Below are 22895 nucleotides of genomic sequence, written 5' to 3' on the forward strand. Positions count from 1 at the left end.
ATAAAACTCTACTCAATGTAAGAAATACAACATTCTGAATAATTTTAAAATCTGCATGCTCCTAACCCCCTAAGACATCCACAATGAATTCATTCATAATGACAAGTACAAGATTCTTAAACTTGATTTCTGCCCCATTATTTAACTTCTAGTTACAGAACATGTTTGCAAAAATTACATTATTTTAGTATTTATTATTATTTTTAGTATGCTAAATCTGTCCTGCTCTTTCAAGATCTTAAATTCATCTTGCAACTTTTTGTAAGCTACAAGCACTTTTACTAATATAGTTTTCCCTTGCCAGTGTAAGATATCATGTTATGTACTTTGATGCCAAGATTTGCAGTATTTAAAACCAAATGGTCTTCCCAGTTAGTATTATCTTGACCAAATAACAAAACCAAACATTTTTTTCCAGAGTATCTGTGAGCAATCTATGAAGAAGGTAATTAAGGATTTTATCTATTTTTAGCAAGCCTCATCTTGCCACAGATAACAGTGCCCATCTGACCAGGACATTTCCATGTTTTCTCTTAGGTGATGTAGGATGGTCCTAGGAGCCATTAAGGAAAAACTGTAATTTGAAGTTATCTCTAATATACCAGTTCTATCCAGGGATCAAAATGATTTAATATAACCTAGGCAGAGGTAAGGCTCTCCCCTTCCTAATTTTTGGACTAAGGAGCATCCATAGAAAATCACTGTAACCCAGGGACAAAAGTAGGACACAGAAACAAGAAAAAAAAAAAAAAATCTTTTTAAGAAGTACAGAGGGTAACAAAGAAACTAGACAGACTCAGTCTAAGATCCATACCTGAAACAATAAATGTTCTTTCTGAACTGAAACCAGCCTAGGGATGGAGCTTTGCTGAGGAATCTTTTGGTAGGAGGTGAGGGGGAGAACATCAAAGTAAGATATCAAGGAATCTTAACATGCATACTCTTTATTCTTGTCCTATAGTCTAACCCTGCTGTTTTCCTGCTTTTGCCATGTCATTATATTTGTCTAAAATGCATCCCTTCTTTATTTTGCAACTTCCTATTCATCCTTCAAGAGCAAAATTCCACTTTTATAGTATCCTTCCCTATTCACACAGTCAAAATTAATCACCTCCTCTCTTGATTTTGCAATTCAGTTATCACTCTTAACTATGCTTTTCTTTGCCTGAAATTATAGTTACATACTTGTCAGTCTTTTTATGAGGATATAAGATATCTGAGAGCATGCAGTGTCCCAATTTTTTCCAACCGTAAAAAAGTTTGATTAATATGGATTTAATTATTGAAAAATAGCTTAATATTCAATGGTCATTCTCACACAAAGATGAGCATTTGTGGAAATTCAAAAGCATCACAAAATCAGTAATTTCAGAAATTGGAGCACCGTTAAGAATTGGAAAATTTATCATTTTCAGGTTAACTATGACGATATTGTAATTATTAACATATACTTTAAAGTTATTATCAGAGAACATGATAAAGAATATTAAGATAACAATTCAAATAATATTTATTTAGCACCCCCATTATAAGCAAAAAAATATAAGGAGTATAAGAAAAGATATGATCTTTATCCTCAAGGAGTTCTCAAGAAACCCAAACCATATGAAAGTACTTTACACGTTATATAAACCAAAGTTATTTAAAACAAATATGCCAAATGTGGATTAACCTAAAAATAAAATAATGAGAACAGTTATGCAATAAATTTCTATCAAGATTTTTTGATGGTTTACAAATTCAGCACTTGCCTTCACATTTAAAATGGTAACATTTCCCAAGCAATAAGACAGGAGAATTTCTACTAAAATATGTCTTTGTTTTCAACACCCAACCTAAAGGAAAAAAGAAAAAAAAAATTTTTGCAACTAAAAGGATTTCAGGTTAAATGCCAGCATATTGTTTACTTAATTTCAAACCAACAATTATCAATTATAGATGTGTATTTTCCATAGAGTTGTAAAATATTTGGACAACGAGCTGAAAATACAGCCCATTTATGCAATTTTTTAAAAAGTTAAGAATTTTAACCAAATTCTATCAATGTAAAGAACATGAGAAGAAAAATTTTAATTTTATTTTCAAACAGATTCCATTGTTCTTATGGTATGAAATTCAAAAGGCACAAATTCTACCCTGGTTTCCCTGACACTGAATTCCTTTACCAAAAGCAAAAAATATTATCAATTTTGTGTTTCCTTCCATCTCATAATTACAAAAAAAGTTTAAAGTATTTGAAAACCCAATGAAGTAATTTATGGAAAAGATTACACAATAGACTAATGCTTATGATGATAAAAATGATTTCCAAAGTTTCCTGAGGAACTATCATTTCAACAAATGTCTGAAAGTGGTATATAGAGCAGTCCGCAGCAATTTTCCATTTCCCAACCCCTAATTGCCAAGTTTAACTGCTAACTCTTAATTCTTCCAATTTCCCATTAAACTTTCAGCATCTTCCAACTTCCATCTAATCTGCCAGCATCTAAAAAGTTGTATGTTTGTGGCTTTTCACCTTTCAGTCTCCAGGCAGCAGAGAAGTGGGACAGACAACTAAACATTATTATTTCTCAACATAAATAATTAAATAAAACTAAATAATTTAAGAAAAGCAAGTATACTTGACACATTGGATATTTGGCAAAGTAGTCATTCAATAATTGACTCAGAAGAGTGACTGACTATGAAAAGTAGGAATTGGCCAGAAGGAAACATGAGGAAACTTTCTGGAGCAATGAAAACTTTCTATATGTTGAATTGGGTTTCACAGGTATATAGATGTGTCAAAACTCTTCTACTTGTATACCTAAGAACTGTTCATTCCACTGTATGCAAATTTTATCTCAATTACAAAAAAAAAATCATAAGAGATAAACTGGGACAGTGTTTCAATGATTTATTCCTGTTTAACAAACCACCCCAAGACTTATAATAATTTGAAACAACTTTATTTTAATTTCACATAGTGGCTTTATTTCTGTGGGTAGACTGGGCTCAACTGGGCACTTCTGCTGATCTGCTTGGAGTCTCTAATGTAGTGGACATGACAAAGAAACTATGATCATTAAGACAGCAATTTGAAAATCACAAACAAAGCTTTAAAAGATGCTAATAAGACAAAGGGCATAGAAATAATAAAGATGATCATGATTGTCTGGAGGATCAGAAAAACTCAGAATAAGGATGATATACTTATTAATTTTACAAAAAGGAAGTTTAGTTTATAGATCTCACAAAGTCATGTAAATAATGGGGAGAAAAAGAAAGCAGAAATGAAACTCTTTCAAGAAACTAGGGACCACAGTCTTTCAAATGTTAAGTTCAATGACAGCTCTAGCCCCATCTTCAGCATATTATACTACTGACCTTGATAAAAATAATCCTAAATCACGTATACTGTATTCAGAGAAAAGGGAGATTAGGGAGCTGGGGATATTGGATTTGAATCCTAGTTCCAAGACTTGCCTAGTTACGTGACCTTGACATGTCACTTAATCTCTTTTCTAATTTAGAAAAAAAAGAACATCACAATCTATCTCATAGACCTGCAAGATTTATATAAGTGGTATACAATGTATCTACTAGAGTGCCTAGCACATAATGCACACTCAATCAATATTAGTCTTTCCTACATCACTCACACCACACAAACTGTAAGAAAGGAAAATACAGAAAAATTTTCGCCAATACAATCATATGAAAATAACACTCCAAAATTTAAAGCTATCTAGAATACTTTGTAACTCTAAACAAACTATTCCTCAGAGATTTGATTACCATAATTTTACTACACTCAGTTAAACATCTAGATACAGAAAACTAAATATATATAAATAATAGGTTAAGTAACAAATCCTAGGATATTGATAAAATAAGATATGTTAGCTGAGTACCTTTTTGACAATTTTCAGAATTTACAAAGGAAATCTTTATCACATAGCCTAATCTTCGAAGATCAAATAACTTAAAAGTCTCTATTTGCAGAGGACATGATCTAATATACAGAAAATCCTGAGAAAACTACAAAAAACTGCTAGAACTAACATAAATAAGTACAGCAAGAATATAGGATAAAACACTGATTATGCCGGTTTGGATATATTATGTCCCCCAAAAATCCATGTTCTTTAATGCAGTCTTGTGGGGGGCAGATTTATTCATCTTTTGATTAGGGTGGAAATTTTGATTGAGTGTTTCTATGGAGATGTGACTCAATCAACTGTGGGTGGTAATTCTGATTAAATTATTTCCATGAAGGTGTGGGTACCACCCATTCAGGTGGGTGTAGATTAGTTCACTGGAGTATTTAAGAGAGAACCTAAGTGCTGACACAGACCCAGATGCTGGCGGATGCTTGGAGATGTTCAGAGATGCAGACAGAAGACCCCCAGATGCTTAGAAACACCCTGGGAGAAAGCAGCAAGGATGCACAGGAGCTGAGAGAGAGGAGTAAAGACAAAAGCCCAGAGACATTTTGGAGAAAGACATTTTGAAACACAACCCAGGAACAAATGACCAGCAGACACCAGCCATGTGCCTTCCCAACTGAAGAGGTGTTCCAGGCGCCACCAGCCTTTCTTCAGTGAAGGTGTCGTCTTGTTGATGCCTTAATTTGGACATTTTAACAACCTTACAACAGTAACTCTGTAACCTTATAACTCCCCTTTATAAAACCCAATCAATTTCTGGCATTTTGCATAATGGCAGCATTAACAAACTGGAAAATTGATATACAAAAATCAATTGCATTTCTAAAACTAACCATGAACAATCTGAAAATGAAATTAAGAAAACACATCGAAAAAATGAAATACTCAGGAAAACTTTACCAAAAAAAAGTATAAGATTTGAAAACGAAAAACTACAAAACATCACTGAAGAAAACTGAAGAAAGCCTAAATAAATGAAAGACATCTTGTGTCCTTGATTGGAAAACTTAATGTTGTTAAGACGGCAATATTCACCAAATTGACCAACGGAGTTCAAAGCAATCCCTATCAAAACCCCAGCTGGCTTTCTTATAGCAATTGACATGCTGATCCTAAACATCATATGGAAACACAAGGGAACCAGAATAGTCAAAACAGTCTTGAAAAACAACAAACTTGGAGTACACACACTTTCCAATTTCAAAACGTACTACAAAGCTCCAGTAATAAACAGTTTGGTAAAGGCATAAGGGTAAACACATAAATCAATGGAACAGAATTAAGAGTCCAGAAATAAATCCAAACATCTATAGTAATTGATTTTCAACAGGATGACAAGACCATTTAATGGTGAAAAAGTAGGCTTTTCAAAAAATGGTGCTAGAAAAACTGGACATCTGTATGTAAAATAATGAAGTTGGACCCCTACCATCTCCAAAAATTAACTCTAAATGGATCAATGACCTAAATGTAAGAGCTTAAACTATAAAATTATTAGAAGGAAACAAAGGTATAAATCTGAATTACCAGAGGTGAATAGGATTGAAAGGGGTTGTTTAAAGGCATATATATCACAGATCAGCACTACAAATACAGATAAATATTTGCATGATATACTTCTAAGGTCTGATACTAGTACAGAGAGTTCACAACAGAACGGCATATGGAAAAAAATCTACCTATTGCATACTACGGATTATAATTAATAGGAATACCTTACTAGTATCACACAAATACTAGGGACAAATGGTCAAGGGCTGAAAAGAGCTATGGGGTGTTTTGGATCATGAGAATTGTTTAAAATGGAGAGTGATGAGGATTGTACAACTAAGTGATGATAATGTGAGATCCTGGACATAACACATGATACATGAACTTAGGAACCCCCTACTTCATAAGTCAAGCCCTTGATCTTGAGGCTTACTCTTGTAAAACTTATGATTGTAAAGGGAAGGCTAAGCCCACCTATAATTATGCCTAGGAGTCACCTCCAGAGAACCTCTTTCATTGCTCAAATGTGGACTTTTTCTCTCTAAGCCCAACTCTGCAAATAAATTCATCACCCTCCCCCCAATGTGGGACAGCACCCCCCAGGTGAATGAGTCTCCCTGGCAATGTGGAACACAGATTCTGGGGATGAACCTGACCCTGGCAACGAGAGGTTGAGAATGCCTTTTTGACCAAAAGGGGGAAAAGAAAGGCAACAAAATAAGGTTTCAGTGGCTAAGAGATTTCAAATAGAGTCAAGAGGCTGCCATGGAGGTTACTCCTATGCATGCTTCAGCTAGATATGCCAAATGGCCACAGTATGATAAGCCCAAGCCAATGGTAGTCCTGAAAACCCTAAAGAATACCCGGATCTCTATCTGAGACTCTATAGTTATAAAGTTTCACTCACGAAGTTTATTCTTCAGAAACTTAAATCCTCCAGAGAGCTCCCATGACAGCTAAGTCCCAAATCCCAGAGGCAACAGACTCTTCAAGAACATCAACCAGATGTGTCCCTTTTCCCCATTATGTCGATACTCCTTTTCAACATAAACAAGTTAGGGTGGTCACCGCATAGACATCCCTGAAGACTGGGAATATAATTAAACTAGAGGAAAGGGTATCAACAGACAAGATAGAATTTAACAAAGAATTATGAATACTGAATCTCTATATAATTTTCTTTTTCTTAGTTGCTAGGGTACTAGAATAGCTAAAAGGAAAGAATTCAAATGATGGAACTGTAACCCATAAAATTCTTTGAAATTTGCTCTACAGCTACTTGTTAAATTGTAATTTGAAAGTTATCACTTTTTTGTATATATGCTATATTTCACAATAAGGAAATAACTGAAACTATGGTGCTATAACTCATAACATTTTTGAAAATTAACTATATAACTACTTGTTAAATCATACTTTGAAAGTTATTACCTTTTTGCATATGTTATATTTCACAATAGGGAAATAACTAAAACTGTGAAAACGTAACCCATCACATTCTTTGAAATTTGCTCTCTAACTACTTGTTAAATTGCACTTGGAAAGTCATCACTTCTATATATATATGTGTTATATTCCAAAATTTAAACAAAGAAACAAAAAAGCCATAGAAGGGGCTCCTGGTGCCCTTGCTGGCCTGAAATCACCATCCACGTAGGGTGGGGCCAGCTTGTACTCCCACTGGGGAACCCTGGCCCTGTTTCAGAGGGAGCAGAGAGTTCCCTGTGCATGTACTGGGGTGCATGTATGTCAATGCCAATCTATTACGTAGAAGTCTGAGGAATTGAGCCATGGAACTTGTCTCGAGCTCACCTTTCCAGTTTGTCCTGAGGGCAGAAAAGCAGCTTGCAGACAGCTGGGAAAGTATGAGAAACAATTAAGTTGAAGGATAAAGGACTACCTGTATTAAGTTATATATGACAGCACTGAAGAGGGGGTGAAAGACTATTTCAAAGGGAGTACAGCAGGCCATTCACTCCAACTCCTGTGAACTGTAAATGAGAGAGTTCCTAAGACCTCGCGCAAACACAGACCCAGGAAAGGAGGCAGATGCCACAGTTCCACACAGGCTCAGGTAAGACAGAGAGGAACCTGCATTATTGTTTGCCTTGAGTTAATATCCTAACAGGAGGGCAAAGCTCTGAAGGAGACTACTAGCCAAAGGAGAGTCATTTTGCAAAGACAGTGAAAAGTGCTTTTTGTGTAAGTTTATTTGATTTGTTAGCTTCTGGCATTCCAAAAACATCTCTGACATATCACTATCTAGATAGAAATTTAAGGAATAGACAGCAAGAGACTAACTCCCAGAGTGAATACTTAACAATTAAAATGTACAGTGTGCAACAAAAGATTACTAGACAAAGAAACAGGAACTATGGCTCATACAAAAGAACAAGATAAAAATATAGAAACCATCAATGAAGAGGATCAAACTTTGGATTTAGTGGAGAAAAAATTTTTAAATGATCTTCAAAACGCTCCAGGAACTAAAGGAAATATGAAGAAAGAACTAAGGAATATGAAAAAAACAATGAATGAACAATATGGAAATCTCTCCGAGATTCTCAATAGGAACCAAACAGAAATACTGGAGTTTAAGACCACAATAACTGAAATGAAATGCCTAGAGCCATTTCAATAGCAAATTAGAGGTGACAGAAGAATCAATGATCTCTAAACAAGACAGCTGAAATTATTCAGGCTGAACTGCAGAAAGAAAAAAATTATAGAAAAGCATGAGAGACTGGTGAGCTGTAGGTTTTAGTTACTCCTCCAGGAAAGTGGGTAAAAAGCCAGGAACTGCGTGGACTGGACACCACAGAGCAATCTGTCTTTGGGCATACTTCATACAACACTCATGAAAATGTCGAACTGCTGAGATCAGCGAAATCTGTAACTTTTTGCGGCCAGGGGACCCGCGCCCCTCCCTGCCAGGCTCGGTCCCGTGGGAGGAGGGGCTGTCAGCTCCTGGAAGGAGAAGGGAGAACTGCAGTGGCTGCTCTTATCGGAAACTCATTCTACTGATCCAGATTCCAACCATAGATAGACTGAGACCAGACACCGGAGAATCTGAGAGCTGCCAGCCCAGCAGAGAGGAGACAGGCATAGAAAAAAAAAAATAAAAATAACACAAAAAACTCCAAAATAAAAGCAGAGGATTTTTGGAGTTCTGGTGAACACAGAAAGGGGAAGGGCGGAGCTCAGGCCTTGAGGCGCATATGCAAATCCCAAAGAAAAGCTGATCTCTCTGCCCTGTGGACCTTTCCTTAATGGCCCTGGTTGCTGTGTCTATTAGCATTTCAATAACCCATTAGATCTCTGAGGAGGGCCCTTTTTTTTTTTTTTTTTTTTTTTTTTTTAAATCCTTTTTACTTTTTCTAAAAAAATTACTCTAAGAAGCCCAATACAGAAAGATTCAAAGAATTGCAATTTGGGCACGTCAAGTCAAGAGCAGAACTAAGAGAGCTCTGAGACAAAAGGCAATAATCCAGTGGCTGGGAAAATTCACTAAACACCACAACTTCCCAAGAAAAGGGGGGTGTCAGCTCACAGCCACCATCCTGGTGGACAGGAAACACTCCTGTCCATCGCCAGCCCCATAGCCCAGAGTTGCCCAAGACAACCCAGTGTGACGGAAGTGCTTCAAATAACAGGCACACACCACAATACTGGGCGTGGACATTAGCCTTCCCTGCAACCTCAGCTGATTGTCCCAGAGCTGGGAAGGTGGAGCAGTGTGAATTAACAAAGCCCCATTCAGCCATCATTTGAGCAGACTGGGAGCCTCCCTACACAGCCCAGCAGCCCAGAACTGCCCTGGGGGGACGGCACTCACCTGTGACATAGCACAGTCATCCCTCAACAGAGGACCCGGGGTGCACAGCCTGGAAGAGGGGCCCACTTGCAAGTCTCAGGAGCCATACGCCAATACCAAAGACTTGTGGGTCAGTGGCAGAGACAAACTGTGGCAGGACTGAACTGAAGGATTAGACTATTGCAGCAGCGTTAAAACTCTAGGATCAACAGGGAGATTTGATTGTTAGGGCCACCCCCCCTCCCCGACTGCCCAGAAACACACCCCACATACAGGGCAGGCAACACCAACTACACACGCAAGCTTGGTACACCAATTGGGCCCCACAAGACTCACTCCCCCACTCACCAAAAAGGCTAAGCAGGGGAGAACTGGCTTGTGGAGAACAGGTGGCTCGTGGACGCCACCTGCTGGTTAGTTAGAGAAAGTGTACTCCACGAAGCTGTAGATCTGATAAATTAGAGATAAGGACTTCAACTGGTCTACAAACCCTAAAAGAACCCTATCAAGTTCAGCAAATGCCACGAGGCCAAAAACAACAGAAAATTATAAAGCATATGAAAAAACCAGACGATATGGATAACCCAAGCCCAAGCACCCAAATCAAAAGACCAGAAGAGACACACCACCTAGAGCAGCTACTCAAAGAACTAAAGATGAACAATGAGACCATAGTACGGGATATGAAGGAAATCAAGAAGACCCTAGAAGAGCATAAAGAAGACATTGCAAGACTAAATAAAAAAATGGATGATCTTATGGAAATTAAAGAAACTGTTGACCAAATTAAAAAGATTCTGGACACTCATAGTACAAGACTAGAGGAAGTTGAACAACGAATCAGTGACCTGGAAGATGACAGAATGGAAAATGAAAGCATAAAAGAAAGAATGGGGAAAAAAATTGAAAAACTCGAAATGGACCTCAGGGATATGACAGATAATATGAAACGTCCGAATATAAGACTCATTGGTGTCCCAGAAGGGGAAGAAAAGGGTAAAGGTCTAGGAAGAGTATTCAAAGAAATTGTTGGGGAAAACTTCCCAAATCTTCTAAACAACATAAATACACAAATCATAAATGCTCAGCGAACTCCAAATAGAATAAATCCAAAAAAACCCACTCCAAGACATATACTGATCACACTGTCAAACATAGAAGAGAAGGAGCAAGTTCTGAAAGCAGCAAGAGAAAAGCAATTCACCACATACAAAGGAAACAGCATAAGACTAAGTAGTGACTACTCAGCAGCCACCATGGAGGCGAGAAGACAGTGGCATGATATATTTAAAATTCTGAGTGAGAGGAATTTCCAGCCAAGAATACTTTATCCAGCAAAGCTCTCCCTCAAATTTGAAGGAGAGCTTAAATTTTTCACAGACAAAGAATGCTGAGAGAATTTGCTAACAAGAGACCTGCCCTACTGGAGATACTAAAGGGAGCCCTACAGACAGAGAAACAAAGACAGGACAGAGAGACCTGGAGAAAGGTTCAGTACTAAAGAGATTCGGTATGGGTACAATAAAGGATATTAATAGAGAGAGGGAAAAATATGGCAAACATAATCCAAAGGATAAGATGGCCGATTCAAGAAATGCCTTCACGGTTTTAACGTTGAATGTAAATGGATTAAACTCCCCAATTAAAAGATATAGATTCGCAGAATGGATCAAAAAAAATGAACCATCAATATGTTGCATACAAGAGACTCATCTTAGACACAGGGACACAAAGAAATTGAAAGTGAAAGGATGGAAAAAAATATTTCATGCAAGCTACAGCCAAAAGAAAGCAGGTGTAGCAATATTAATCTCAGATAAAATAGACTTCAAATGCAGGGATGTTTTGAGAGACAAAGAAGGCCACTACATACTAATAAAAGGGGCAATTCAGCAAGAAGAAATAACAATCGTAAATGTCTATGCACCCAATCAAGGTGCCACAAAATACATGAGAGAAACATTGGCAAAACTAAAGGAAGCAATTGATGTTTCCACAATAATTGTGGGAGACTTCAACACATCACTCTCTCCTATAGATAGATCAACCAGACAGAAGACCAATAAGGAAATTGAAAACCTAAACAATCTGATAAATGAATTAGATTTAACAGACATCTACAGGACATTACATCCCAAATCACCAGGATACACATACTTTTCTAGTGCTCACGGAACTTTCTCCAGAATAGATCATATGCTGGGACATAAAACAAGCCTCAATAAATTTAAAAAGATTGAAATTATTCAAAGCACATTCTCTGACCACAATGGAATACAATTAGAAGTCAATAACCATCAGAGACTTAGAAAATTCACAAATACCTGGAGGTTAAACAACACACTCCTAAACAATCAGTGGGTTAAAGAAGAAATAGCAAGAGAAATTGCTAAATATATAGAGACGAATGAAAATGAGAACACAACATACCAAAACCTATGGGATGCAGCAAAAGCAGTGCTAAGGGGGAAATTTATAGCACTAAACGCATATATTAAAAAGGAAGAAAGAGCCAAAATCAAAGAACTAATGGATCAACTGAAGAAGCTAGAAAATGAACAGCAAACCAATCCTAAACCAAGTAGAAGAAAAGAAATAACAAGGATTAAAGCAGAAATAAATGACATAGAGAACAAAAAAACAATAGACAGGATAAATATCACCAAAAGTTGGTTCTTTGAGAAGATCAACAAGATTGACAAGCCCCTAGCTAGACTGACAAAATCAAAAAGAGAGAAGACCCATATAAACAAATAATGAATGAAAAAGGTGACATAACTGCAGATCCTGAAGAAATTAAAAAAATTATAAGAGGATATTATGAACAACTGTATGGCAACAAACTGGATAATGTAGAAGAAATGGACAATTTCCTGGAAACATATGAACAACCTAGACTGACCAGAGAAGAAATAGAAGACCTCAACCAACCCATCACAAGCAAAGAGATCCAATCAGTCATCAAAAATCTTCCCACAAATAAATGCCCAGGGCCAGATGGCTTCACAGGGGAATTCTACCAAACTTTCCAGAAAGAACTGACACCAATCTTACTCAAACTCTTTCAAAACATTGAAGAAAATGGAACACTACCTAACTCATTTATGAAGCTAACATCAATCTAATACCAAAACCAGGCAAAGATGCTACAAAAAAGGAAAACTACCGGCCAATCTCCCTAATGAATATAGATGCAAAAATCCTCAACAAAATACTTGCAAATCGAATCCAAAGACACATTAAAAAAATCATACACCATGACCAAGTGGGGTTCATTCCAGGCATGCAAGGATGGTTCAACATAAGAAAATCAATGAATGTATTACAACACATTCACAAGTCAAAAGGGAAAAATCAATTGATCATCTCAATTGATGCTGAAAAAGCATTTGACAAAATCCAACATCCCTTTTTGATAAAAACACTTCAAAAGGTAGGAATTGAAGGAAACTTCCTCAACATGATAAAGAGCATATATGAAAAACCCACAGCCAGCATAGTACTCAATGGTGAGAGACTGAAAGCCTTCCCTCTAAGATCAGGAACAAGACAAGGATGCCCGCTGTCACCACTGTTATTCAACATTGTGCTGGAAGTGCTAGCCAGGGCAATCCGGCAAGACAAAGAAATAAAAGGCATCCAAATTGGAAAAGAAGAAGTAAAACTGTCATTGTTTGCAGATGATATGATCTTATATCTAGAAAACCCTGAGAAATCAACGATACACCTACTAGAGCTAATAAACAAATTTAGCAAAGTAGCGGGATACAAGATTAATGCACATAAGTCAGTAATGTTTCTATATGCTAGAAATGAACAAACTGAAGAGACACTCAAGAAAAAGATACCGTTTTCAATAGCAACTAAAAAAATCAAGTACCTAGGAATCAACTTAACCAAAGATGTAAAAGACCTATACAAAGAAAACTACATAACTCTACTAAAAGAAATAGAAGGGGACCTTAAAAGATGGAAAAATATTCCATGTTCATGGATAGGAAGGCTAAATGTCATTAAGATGTCAATTCTACCCAAACTCATCTACAGATTCAATGCAATCCCAATCAAAATTCCAACAACCTACTTTGCAGACTTGGAAAAGCTAGTTATCAAATTGATTTGGAAAGGGAAGATGCCTCGAATTGCTAAAGACACCCTAAAAAAGAAAAACGAAGTGGGAGGACTTACACTCCCTGACTTTGAAGCTTATTATAAAGCCACAGTTGCCAAAACAGCATGGTACTGGCACAAAGACAGACATATAGATCAATGGAATCGAATTGAGAATTCAGAGATAGACCCTCAGATCTATGGCCGACTGATCTTTGATAAGGCCCCCAAAGTCACCGAACTGAGCCATAATGGTCTTTTCAACAAATGGGGCTGGGAGAGTTGGATATCCATATCCAAAAGAATGAAAGAGGACCCCTACCTCACCCCCTACACAAAAATTAACTCAAAATGGACCAAAGATCTCAATATAAAAGAAAATACCATAAAACTCCTAGAAGATAATGTAGGAAAACATCTTCAAGACCTTGTATTAGGCGGCCACTTCCTAGACTTTACACCAAAAGCACAAGCAACAAAAGAGAAAATAGATAAATAGGAACTCCTCAAGCTTAGAAGTTTCTGCACCTCAAAGGAATTTCTCAAAAAGGTAAAGAGGCAGCCAACTCAATGGGAAAAAATTTTTGGAAACCATGTATCTGACAAAAGACTGATATCTTGCATATACAAAGAAATCCTACAACTCAATGACAATAGTACAGACAGCCCAATTATAAAATGGGCAAAAGATATGAAAAGACAGTTCTCTGAAGAGGAAATACAAATGGCCAAGAAACACATGAAAAAATGTTCAGCTTCACTAGCTATTAGAGAGATGCAAATTAAGACCACAATGAGATACCATCTAACACCGGTTAGAATGGCTGCCATTAAACAAACAGGAAACTACAAATGCTGGAGGGGATGTGGAGAAATTGGAACTCTTATTCATTATTGGTGGGACTGTATAATGGTTCAGCCACTCTGGAAGTCAGTCTGGCAGTTCCTTAGAAAACTAGATATAGAGCTACCATTCGATCCAGCGATTGCACTTCTCGGTATATACCCGGAAGATCGGAAAGCAGTGACACGAACAGATATCTGCACGCCAATGTTCATAGCAGCATTATTCACAATTGCCAAGAGATGGAAACAACCCAATTGTCCTTCAACAGATGAGTGGATAAATAAAATGTGGTATATACACACGATGGAATACTACGCGGCAGTAAGAAGGAACGATCTGGTGAAACATATGACAACATGGATGAACCTTGAGGACATAATGCTGAGCGAAATAAGCCAGGCACAAAAAGAGAAATATTATATGCTACCACTAATGTGAACTTTGAAAAATGTAAAACAAATGGTTTATAATGTAGAATGTAGGGGAACTAGCAGTAGAGAGCAATTAAGGAAGGGGGAACAATAATCCAAGAAGAACAGATAAGCTATTTAACGTTCTGGGGATGCCCAGAAATGACTATGGTCTGTTAATTTCTGATGGATATAGTAGGAACAAGTTCACAGAAATGTTGCTATATTATGTAACTTTCTTGGGGTAAAGTAGGAACATGTTGGAAGTTAAGCAGTTATCTTAGGTTAGTTGTCTTTTTCTTACTCCCTTGTTATGGTCTCTTTGAAATGTTCTTTTATTGTATGTTTGTTTTCTTTTTAACTTTTTTTTCATACAGTTGATTTAAAAAAAGAAGGGAAAGTTAAAAAAAAAAAAAAAAAAGAAAAACAAGGAAAAAAAAAAGATGTAGTGCCCCCTTGAGGAGCCTGTGGAGAATGCAGGGGTATTCGCCTACCCCACCTCCATGGTTGCTAACATGACCACAGACATAGGGGACTGGTGGTTTGATGGGTTGAGCCCTCTACCATAAGTTTTACCCTTGGGAAGACGGCTGCTGCAAAGGAGAGGCTAGGCCTCCCTATATTTGTGCCTAAGAGTCTCCTCCTGAATGCCTCTTTGTTGCTCAGATGTGGCCCTCTCTCTCTGGCTAAGCCAACTTGAAAGGTGACATCACTGCCCTCCCCCCTACGTGGGATCAGACACCCAGGGGAGTGAATCTCCCTGGCAACGTGGAATATGACTCCCGGGGAGGAATGTAGACCCGGCATCGTGGGACGGAGAACATCTTCTTGACCAAAAGGGGGATGTGAAAGGAAATGAAATAAGCTTCAGTGGCAGAGAGATTCCAAAACGAGCCGAGAGATCACTCTGGTGGGCACTCTTACGCACACTTTAGACAACCCTTTTTAGGTTCTAAAGAATTGGGGTGGCTGGTGGTGGATACCTGAAACTATCAAACTACAACCCAGAACCCATGAATCTCGAAGACAGTTGTATAAAAATGTAGCTTATGAGGGGTGACAATGGGATTGGGAAAGCCAAAAGGACCAAACTCCACTTTGTCTAGTTTATGGATGGATGTGTAGAAAAGTAGGGGAAGGAAACAAACAGACAAAGGTACCCAGTGTTCTTTTTTACTTCAATTGCTCTTTTTCACTCTGATTATTATTCTTGTTATTTTTGTGTGTGTGCTAATGAAGGTGTCAGGGATTGATTTAGGTGATGAATGTACAACTATGTAATGGTACTGTAAACAATCGAAAGTACAATTTGTTTTGTATGACTGCGTGGTATGTGAATATATCTCAATAAAATGATGATTAAAAAAAAAAATCTTATTAAGGTGAATTTTAAATAGGTCTAATCTAATAAGTAAACTACAGTCTCTAAAATGGGAGATGCAATGCATAGCTTCAATGTTTGGAAGAACATATGTTGTGAACAATAAGAATTCCAATTAAAATTGAAAATATTACCCAAAAAAAAAAAAAAAAAGAAAAGCATGAACAGAGCCTAAGAGACCTGTGTGACACCATCAGGTGTACCAATATATGCATTATGGGAGTTCGAGAAGGAGAAGAAAGAGAGAAAAGGGTAGAAGAAATATTCAAAGATACAATGGCAGAAGACTTCTCAAATTTAACAGAAGACATGAATATGCACATTCCAGAAGCCCAAAGAGGATAAACTATGCCCAAAGGCATGGTAATCAAACTGCCCAATGCCAAATACAAGGAGAAAGTTCTGAAAGCTTCAAGAGAAAAGCAACAATTTATGTACAAGAAAATTCTGATAAGATTAAATGCCTCTCACCCCTCCATGGGACATGACTCCCAGAGGCTTAAGTTTCCCTAGCAACATGGCCCATAACTCCCAGGGATGAGCCTGGCCCTGGCATTGTGGGATTGAAAATGACTTCTTGCCCAAAAGGAGGAATAGAAATGTAACAAAATAAAGTTTCGGAGGCAAAGAGATTTCAAATAGAGTCAAGAGGTCATTCTGGAGGTTACTTTTTGCAAGCTTTAGCCATATATTGCAAATTGCCACAGTATGCCAAGCCCCAACCAAAAGTATTCCTGAAAACCCCGAAGAATACCCTGGGCTCTATCCAAGACTCTATAAATAAAGTGTTACCCATAGGTTTATTTTTTCAGAAACTTAAAGCCTCCAGATGGCTCCTTGCTAGATAAGCCCTGAAACCCAGAGATAACAGTCTCCCCAAGAACATCAACCAGTTTCATTCCTCTACCGCATAATGCTGACACCCCTTTTCAGCCAAAGAAGTTAGAATGGTCATTGCCCAGATATCCCTGTGAATTGAGAGAATGATCAAATGGGAGGGAGGAGTTATAACGGAGAAGTTAGGATTTAACAAATAATTATGACTACTAACTTCTTATATAGATATTTCTTTTTATTTCTTAGTGTATTAGAATAGCCAAAAGGAAATAACTCAAATTGTTGAACTGCAATCCAGTAGCCCTGATCTTTGATAATGACTGTATAACTATATAGGTTTCATCTTGCGACCAGGAGATTGTAAAAACCTTGTGACTGACACCCCCTTTATCCTCTATATGGGTAGATGAATAATAAAATAAAAACAAGCATGAAAATAATAATAATAATAAGTTGAGAATACAGGAAAAAATTCTCCTATGTAAACTATGGACAATGGTTAATAGTACTATTTTAATAATCTTTCATCAATTGCAACAAATGTAACTACAGTTAAAAAAAATAAAATTACAAAAAAAAAGTGCTATCATCATTTGTAACAAATTTTCCTTGCCAATGCAAGTATTGGTGGTAGGGAGGTATATGGGAATCCTGTATTTTATGCATGATTTTTCTGTAAACCCACAATTTCTGTAATAAATTTTTTTAATAAAATAAAAAAAGATGAAATGCCAATTATTCATCAGAAATAATGGAGGAAAGAAAGCAATGGGATGAAATATTTAAAATATTGGGAAAAAACAATTGCCAAACAAGAATTTTACATCCAGCAAGACTTTCTTTCAAAATGAGGGAGAGATTAAGACATTTCCAGAAAAACAAAAGCTGAGGCAGTTTATTACACTAGACCTACCCTACAAGCAATGTTTTAGACAGAAAAGAAAGGACACTAGACAGTGGATCAAAGCGACAGAAAGAAATAAAGATTTCCAGTAAACATAACCATATGAGTAATTATAAATATCATAACTGATAAACTGTATTTTTTGGTATGTCTTTAAAAGTGCTAAATACAAATGCATGAAAGTAATGATAAATCAGTGGTTCTGGACAAACAATGTACAAATCTAATATCTGTAACAAGAACAAAAAAAAGAAGGGAGTGCAGAGAGATATAAAAACATAGTATGTATAGGCTATAGAAGTTAAGCTGTTATCGAATCAAATGATTGTTATAGACATTTAGTTTTAACCCAATGGTAACTAAAACAAAAATATATAAAAAGTATATTCAAAAGCAATGAGAAGTGACTCAAAACGGTGCAATACAAAAAAATCAAATAAATTTGAAAATAGGCAGTAATGGAAGAATTGAGGGTCAAAAAAAGGTTTAAGAGTCACAAGACAAAAGAGGCAAAATGGCAGAAGAATGTCGTGCACTGTCAGTAGTTACTTTAAAGGTTTTAAATGGATTAAAGTCTCCAGTCAAAAGGCAGAGATTGGCAGAATAAATAAAAAAAGCATCACCTAACTATATGTTGTTACAAGAGACTCACCTTAAATTCAAAAACATAAGTACATTGAAAGTGAAAGGACGGGGAAAAGTATACAATGCAAGTAGTAACCAAAAGAAAGCTAGGGTAGCTATACTAATATCAGATAAAATAGACTTTAAGTCAAAAACTTGTTACAAGGTATAAAGAAGGTCATTTTATACTGATAAAGGGGTCAATTCAACAAAAATATATAACAATTACAAATACATACGCACCTAACTGTAGAGCCCATAATAAATGAAACAAATATTCACAGATTAGAAGGGAGAAATAGTTCCACATTAATAGTAGGAAACTTTAATACACCACTTTCAATAATGGATACAACATCTAGACATAAGATCAATAAGGAAATAGAAGACCTGAATGATACTCTAAACCAACTAACCTAAAAAACATATATAGAACACTTCACCCAACAGCAGCAGTATACACATTCTTTTCTAGTGCACATGGATCATTCTCCAGGATAGACCATATGTTAGTCACAAACAAGTCTTAATAAATTAAAAAATATTGAAATCATACAAACCAGAAATGAAAAGGGGAGTATTACTACCAACCTCACTGAAATAAAATGGACTATAAAAGAACACTATGACAACTTTACACCAACAAATTAGATAACCTAGAGGAAACAGAAAAATTTCTAGAAACCCACAAACTACTGACACCAACAGTAGGCCAAAACTACCCTAATACCAGAGCCAGGTAAAGATACCACAAGAAAAGAAAATTACAGACTACTATCCTTTATGAATATAGACACAAAAATCTCAACACAATACTAGCAAACAAAATCCAACAGTGCATTAGAAGAATGAGATGCCATGATCTACTTGGATTTATCCTAGGTATGAAAGTCAACATAAGAAAATGAATTAATATAACACACCACATAAGAGAAGGAAGGAAAAAAAAACACATGCTCATCTCAACAGATGCAGAAAACGCATTTAACAAAATCCAAATCTCATTCTTGATTAAAAAAAAAAAAAACACTTCGAAAACTAGGAATAGAAACTTTCTCAACATGATAAAAGGGCATATATGAAAACCCCACTGCTAACATCAAGAAAGATCAGGAACAAGAAAAGGATGACTAGTCACCACTGTTATTCAACATTGTACTGGAAGTTCAGTTCAGAGCAATTACACAAGACAAAAAATGAAAGGCATACAAATTGGAAAGGAAGAAGTGAAACTTTCCCTATTTGCAGATGACATGATCCCATAAACGGAAAATCCTCAAAAATCCACAACAAAGCTACTAGAACTAATAAGCAAATTCTGCAAAGTGTTGGGGTACAAGATCAACATGCAAAAACCAATAGTGTTCCATATACTAGTAATGAGCAATCGGAAAAGGAAATCAAGAAAAAAAATCCATTTACAGTAGCAAATAAAGAATTAAATATCTAGGAATAATTCTAACCAAGATGTAAAGGACTTGTACAAAGGAAACTACAAAACATTGCCAAAAGAAATCAAAGACAACCTAAATAAACGGAAGGCCATTCTGTGTTCATGGATTGGAAGACTAAATATTGATTAAGATGTCAATCCCATCCAAAGGGATTCACAGATTCAATGTAATCCCAGTCAAAATTTCAGCACCCTTTCTTACAGAAATGTAAAAGCTGACCATCAAAGTTACATGGAAAGGAAAGGTACCTCAAATCATAGCCAGCTTGTAATAGAACAATGTTGGAAGACTTACACTTCCGAATCTTAAAACTTACCATACAGCCACAGTAATCAAAACAGCACTGCACCAGCACAAGGACAGACATACAGACTAGTGGAATCAAGAATTCAGAAATCAACCTTCACATTCACAGCACTAGTACCTGTGCCCTTGACAGCTTGTGGTTTGCTTGTTAAACGTGTACCTCAGTGTTTTCTACATTGGCTTCTATGCTATCATCACATCTTGTTCATGAATCATCATTCCCAAATCTTTAAATATTTCATTAATATCCATAATATCAGCTTCTAGTTGCCTAAGAGATGCTCTCTTGTGAAAGAGGTGGAGGGCTTCCTCTATAATTTCTTCATCCTACACCCATACTTGAGATTGAGTTTGGCTTTCTTGGGCTACAAGACTCCCTGCTTTTTAACTGTCCTCAGGAAAATCACCAGATACTCTGGAGCTAGCTCTTACTCAAGCAACAAACTCCTTCTCTCTCTCAACAGCCTGCTTCTGGACCTTCTGAAGTTATAAATTCAGTCCAATAAGCAAAGCTTCTGTATTTTCCTTTGCTGCTGTTCACTGGGGGTGGGAAGAGATCCAAACTCTTAAATATATTTATCTGTTCCTTTGGCAAATTGGTTAGTATACTGCGGCTTCTGTTGCACAGCTGTTGCCTCAATTCAGGAGAAATCTGAGGTGTTCCAAGTTGATTCAGAGTTCTTTGTATTTCCACAGAACACTGTGTGATCTTCTGTATATTGGAAGAGAACCCCTGGGCACGCTGGGTGGGGTCCCCACCAATTCCCAGTGTGCAAGACATGGCTGATTAGCATATTCATTAATTTCATCAGATGCTGGGGGCCTTACAGAAGTTTCTCTAAGCAGTCACCCCGATCTCCTCCATAGCTGCCTCCTCCTCCAGCCACCTTCCCAACTGATTTTTGAGAAGGGTTCCAAGACCATCAATTGGGAAAGAATAATCTATTCAGCAAAAGGTGCTGGGAAAACTGGATATCCATACGCAAAAGAATGAAGGTGGACCCCTACTTCATACAATATACAAAAGTCAACTCAAAATGTATCAAAGGCCTAAATACAAGAACCAGAACTATAAACTCTTAGAAGAAAACATAGGGGGGAGAGAAGGGGAGAGGAGGGGCAAGATGGTGGCATAGAGAGGTGTGGAATTTAGTTAGTCCCCTGCAGCAACTAATAAACAACCAGGAATAACTAGCAAATAATCTGGAATAACTGATGGGGGACAATCGTGACTATCCACACAATGGCTGAGATTGCAGCATAAAATCTGTCAGTAAAAACTGCAGAACCGCACCGGGAGCCCACTCCCCCCATGGCAGGCTGAGCTGCAAGACCTCGCTGTGGGAGAAAGCAGCATTCCTGGAGCAAGCGAATATAGCTCAGCCTAGCTCCAACTGGGGTTTTAACAAACAAATGTGGACTGCTGAATACAAGTGACAAACATAGACAAACCCCTAACAAGCAGCAAAGTACCCTGAGGTCACTCCCAGTGGAGAGGAGGTGGGGCTGAAGGGAAAAAAAATTAATTAAAAAAAAGAAGGAAAAATACAGAGGCTTTTAAAGACAGCTGAACTTAAGAGAGCCAGAAAATGCCTGTGCCCTGGGAAAGGTAGCCCAGAAGATCAGATGTTCTCTCTGACCGATGGGTGAAACTGGGGGGCCATGGACTGGCTCTGAAGGGGGGCTTCCTTTCCCTTTTTCTCTCTCTCAATGTGAATGGCTCAGTGGAGACAGCCACAGCCATTTTCAGTTTGCAACACTCTGACCCAGACAGGGGTGGAGTTAACAGAGTCAGAGAGACAAAGGAGTAATTCAAATGCAGAGGATAACTCCCTTGTGGGTATATCTTCCTTAAGAGGAAGGTGGTCGGCCCAGCTCTAGTACCAGCCCTCCCTTCAGAACTCAGACCCCAGGATCTGGTGGAAAATAGTCAAAACAGAAACAACCTACACAGAGAATTAAACGGGCCACACCTCCTTACATCAGTCGGGAGTGACAGGCTGAAAGATGTCACCTGCTGGGCAGGTTGGGAAAAGCACAGTAGCTAGAGACCTCACAGGAAAGTCTGTCAATCTTCTAAGATACACCCTCAGGTAAACCTGACACTGCATATAGCCCCATTCTGAGGCCTGAGCCCATTCTAGTCTGGGAAAATCTGTTTGGGGTAACCAAGGAAACCAGATGCCTAGACAACAGAAAACTATAAATTACACTAGGAAAAATGAACATATGGCCCAGTCAAAGGAAAATTACACCTCAATTAAGATACAGTTGAGATACTGTTTCACTTTAATGAAACAATCAATTAAAGATTTTCAAAGAAATACGCTAAATCGATTCAAAAACCAATCAACAAGTTCAGGGACGATATGGCCAAAGAGATGAAGGATATAAAGAAAACACTGGATGAACATAGGGTAGATCGAAAGTTTGAAAAAACAATTGGCAGAATCCATGGAAATGAAAGGCACAATATAAGACATGAAAAACACAATGGAGACATATAACAGCAGATTTCAAGAAGCAGAAGAAAACACTTAGGAACTGGAGAACAAGACACCTGAAATCCTATACACAAAAGAACAGATAGGGAAAAGAATGGAAAAATATGAGCAATGTCTCAGGGAATTGAATGACAACATGAAGCGCATAATTGTACGTGTCATGGGTGTCCCAGAAGGAAAAGAGAAGGGAAAGGGGGCAGAAGCAATAATAGAGGAAATTATCATTGAAAATTTCCCATCTCTTATGAAAGATAAAATTACAGATCCATGAAGTGCAGCATACC

General features: G+C 37.3%; 1 protein-coding gene and 1 pseudogene across 5 annotated transcripts in view; both read right to left on the minus strand.

Moving 5' to 3' along the window:
- Positions 1-22895, minus strand: part of ATG4C (autophagy related 4C cysteine peptidase) — a 178098-nt gene that overhangs the window by 123947 nt on the left and 31256 nt on the right. For 3 of the 5 annotated variants that reach the window (XM_037827044.1, XM_037827042.1, XM_037827041.1), the window contains exon 4: positions 1752-1835. The exons of 1 other annotated variant lie outside the window; for it this stretch is intronic. In XM_037827044.1, the coding sequence (XP_037682972.1) occupies positions 1752-1835 (84 nt within the window). Of the gene's footprint in view, positions 1-814; positions 830-1751; positions 1836-22895 lie in introns of those variants that run through there. One more of the 5 variants, XM_037827045.1, reaches the window with a different exon arrangement.
- LOC119528177 lies at positions 7835-21016 on the minus strand (annotated as a pseudogene).

This window comes from Choloepus didactylus, chromosome 2 (genome assembly GCF_015220235.1).
Source record: "Choloepus didactylus isolate mChoDid1 chromosome 2, mChoDid1.pri, whole genome shotgun sequence".
NCBI lineage: Eukaryota > Metazoa > Chordata > Mammalia > Pilosa > Megalonychidae > Choloepus > Choloepus didactylus.